A 3,244-nucleotide genomic window follows, 5' to 3' on the forward strand; every position below is an offset into this window, starting at 1 on the left:
AAGTGACCTTACCTCATGAGATCTGAGACCTGAGGAGTTATGAGTGCAGTCAGCTTCCTTGTTGTTCTGTACTGTTGCAAGGATGAACCAAGTACCAGTGCTCCTTTCACATAGGAGTCATTTGTGGCTAGAGTCACAAAAGACTGGTCTGGAAGAAATGAACTTGGTCAAGTTAGCATGATCCACTACTTTATTCTGAGACAGATATACTCGAAACCTAGTATTGTTAGGTAGTCATGCTGTGAGACCTCTAAGATGTGCCGTTTAACTCTATGTATTGGGCCTACCTACATGGCTGAATGAAGCAGATTATACTTGCATAGGCTATCAGTAAATTTACACATGGCAAAAATGCATTAAAAAACATCACCAAAAAAACCCCACAAAATGAAGACTGTTGCAAGAGAAAACCAATTCCAGTTTGCCCACAGGTTAAATAAGCCATGCCAAATGTTAGAGACAATCCAAAAGGTCTAGAGAGCCTTATTTTGGCCATTAATATACTAATTTTAAGTTAGTGAGCTTGCATTTGGTCTGAAGTTAGTAACAGTAGAGTTTTGTAGAGTTAGTCTAGGTTCAGCTCTCAACCCTGAACTTAGGGCAGCGTAAAACTTACGTTTCATTTTCAAATGAAACCAAGCATTGAATTAGATTGTGGACAACAGTATTAAGTTTTGCTAGCTCAGGATTTTGCAGATGAGTTGTTCTGCAACCCATGGTTGCAGCTCTATCACAAGAATGCAAGATTTAAATGGGAAGTAACCAGTAATATGATAAGCAATTTCAGACTTGCAGCAACAGTTTTTGCTCTTTGAACAAAAAGAGGTAAGGTTGGATTGCTACTATAAAGTATAATCTTCTGCTCCAGCTGTATCTTAAAAATAGATCAGGATGGATCACTTTGCCTTATACTGCTTATTGAGACCATATAATACAAAATTTGCATTCTTTCAGTTGTCATGTTGTTTTAAACTGCCAGAGTGGGACTGACAAAAGCAAACAAGTAACTTCTAAAGTTATTCAGTTCACTGTTAACTATTATCATGTAGTACTCTTTTCTAAGCTACAGCGCTTTATAAGGAAGCATGCTCTTTTCTAACAAACCATTTTTGACACCATCAATGACATAGTTTCTTTCTAAGAATTTCAAGAGTAGATTTGCATACTCAAATTTATTTTAGCAGCTGTTATTTCTTTTCTGCACAGAAGTTGTTAACTAGGTTAGATCAGGATTGAGAGTGAGGGTTCTGGGCTTACTATCAAGTCCAGCAGATTAAAATACTGACTGCTCTACTTTCAGAGAGATTGTTGTTTGGCACAACTCCTCAGACCATGAGACAGTCATCATCAGTATCTTTTTAACTTAATACCATCTTAACAGTTGACAACAGAAAGTCATGTACCATAATTGTCTATAAGCTCTGCAAACCTGGTTTGCAAGCTCTACAGACCAGCTACAAAACCTTCTATTTTGCTTAGCAGCAAAACCAACTAGTCCCAAGGGATTTAGATTATAGTGGTCAATTACAAAGTTCAAAAAAGCTTCTACAATGCCAGGAATAAAGTTGTGTGGTTTTTTTTTTTTTTTTCCAATTCAGTTTAGCTACCAATTCATAATAGCTCATAAAATTCAGCAAGTCTACAGAATAATTTTGTGTTCCTTTGAAGCTTTACAAATGGCAAGCATGTAGCATTTTAAGTGTTGTGAACATCCTCCTAATAGGGCAACATTTTTCATTACCTAATTTGCATGTACACTTCAACTACTCAATAAATAGAAGTTTGCCACTCTATGCGACAGACAGGTCACTAAATATCCAGTGTAGACAAAATGGGATTGGGCCCAACATTCATCTGAATGTTGGGTTGTTGGTTTTTTTACAGCAGTATAAGACTATTAAAGTGACCTTGCCACTGAAAAACTAGTCTTTCTCATTGAACTGTTAGCAGGTGTACTTCTACCACGTCTTCTCATCTTACTGAAACTGAGTATTCACACACAAAGGTCTTAGAGACATAAAATCAATTTAGTGATGGAGTAAAGGCTAAGAAGCCTCCTACTGCATCCCAGCTGCAGTAGGAAACTTTATGACTGCTTGACAGGGGGAAGATGCTGGCGACTTGTAGAGCAACCAAGTCAGTACAGCTTTCCAAAGTTTTGAATAAGCCATGTTCTATTTCATACCTTCTCTAAAGTATGTTCACAAGTACATTCAGACAGGTTATCTATGAGTCCGTACTACAATTTGGGCAAGACCAGTTACTGTTTAATATGGAAGTTACATCTGCAAGAGACTAGTCCATTTTACCTAGCGCAGAAGTGTTTCAGTTGTGTGGGTCTCCCCATGCCCTCCCCCTTGCCCGTTCTCTGTAAGCACTTCCTCTGTAGGGGGGTATGTTCACACAGCAGTCACCGCTGCGACTGAAACATACCGAGCTATTAGTAACAGCGTGGCTGCAAAAACGCAGAGAATGGGAGACAGTTGCACAGTTTCATAATTGATTTATCCAGGCAAAACCTAGCTACTTCAGAGACGCCTTGGGCTGCCTAGCTCATAGGCTACAGTATCTGTAAGCAAGAATCTTTGCATTAGCTCTTACACACCCGAGAGCATCCTGCAGGTCTGAGCTAAGAGCAGCCCTTCATCCTACAGCGTGCAGGAGGGGACTAGAGTGCTTGGCCCAGGCATTTCAAAACCTTCCCCAGAAGCATTTTCACAGACATAGCCAGAGTTCACAGGCGTTTGCCTATTCCCCTGTTCTTTGAGTTAGGTACCACTATAGCTGAAATTTTTTTTTTTTTTTTTTTTTTTTTTTTTTTTTTTTTTTTTTGAGTACAGGATCCCTAAAGAGACAGGAGTATCGGTAGGCAGAGCACCAGACTTCCTGCAACTTTCCAGATCTGAAAGTGAAACCGACTCCACTGACAGCTTCAGGTAAGACAAAAATCGGGGGGAAAAAAAATCCGGAAAAAAAAGCGCCAGGCATTCTTGGAGAGGTGGTAAGGAACCGCTCATTACAAAGTATCAAAATGCGGACAAGTTACACACTCTCTTTAACGTTTCAGGGGAGGGCTGGGCTTTCTCCTGTGAGCTGCCGCGACCCTATAGTGGCCTCTCCGGCCCCTCCTGCTCTCCGCTACGCTGGCCACATCCCTCCCGTCAGGGACAGAGCCCTGGGCCGGGTACCGAGGCAGGCGGCGCGGAGCAAGGCTGAACCGTCAGCATCCTCTTGAACTGCACGG

The 3,244-nt window shown here is 41.0% G+C and overlaps 1 protein-coding gene across 1 annotated transcript in view; it reads right to left on the reverse strand.

Moving 5' to 3' along the window:
• GYG1 (glycogenin 1) overlaps window positions 1–2,615 on the reverse strand; it is a 14,235-nt gene extending 11,620 nt beyond the window's left edge. The window contains exons 1-2 of the mRNA XM_010296812.1: window positions 2,606–2,615; window positions 13–148 (exon numbers count right to left, since the gene is read on the reverse strand). Of these exons, the coding sequence (XP_010295114.1) occupies window positions 13–148; window positions 2,606–2,615 (146 nt within the window). The remainder of the gene's footprint in view (window positions 1–12; window positions 149–2,605) is intronic.
• Window positions 2,616–3,244: the final 629 nt, after the last annotated feature.

Source organism: Phaethon lepturus, unplaced genomic scaffold (assembly GCF_000687285.1).
Source record: "Phaethon lepturus isolate BGI_N335 unplaced genomic scaffold, ASM68728v1 scaffold19411, whole genome shotgun sequence".
Taxonomy (NCBI): Eukaryota; Metazoa; Chordata; class Aves; order Phaethontiformes; family Phaethontidae; genus Phaethon; species Phaethon lepturus.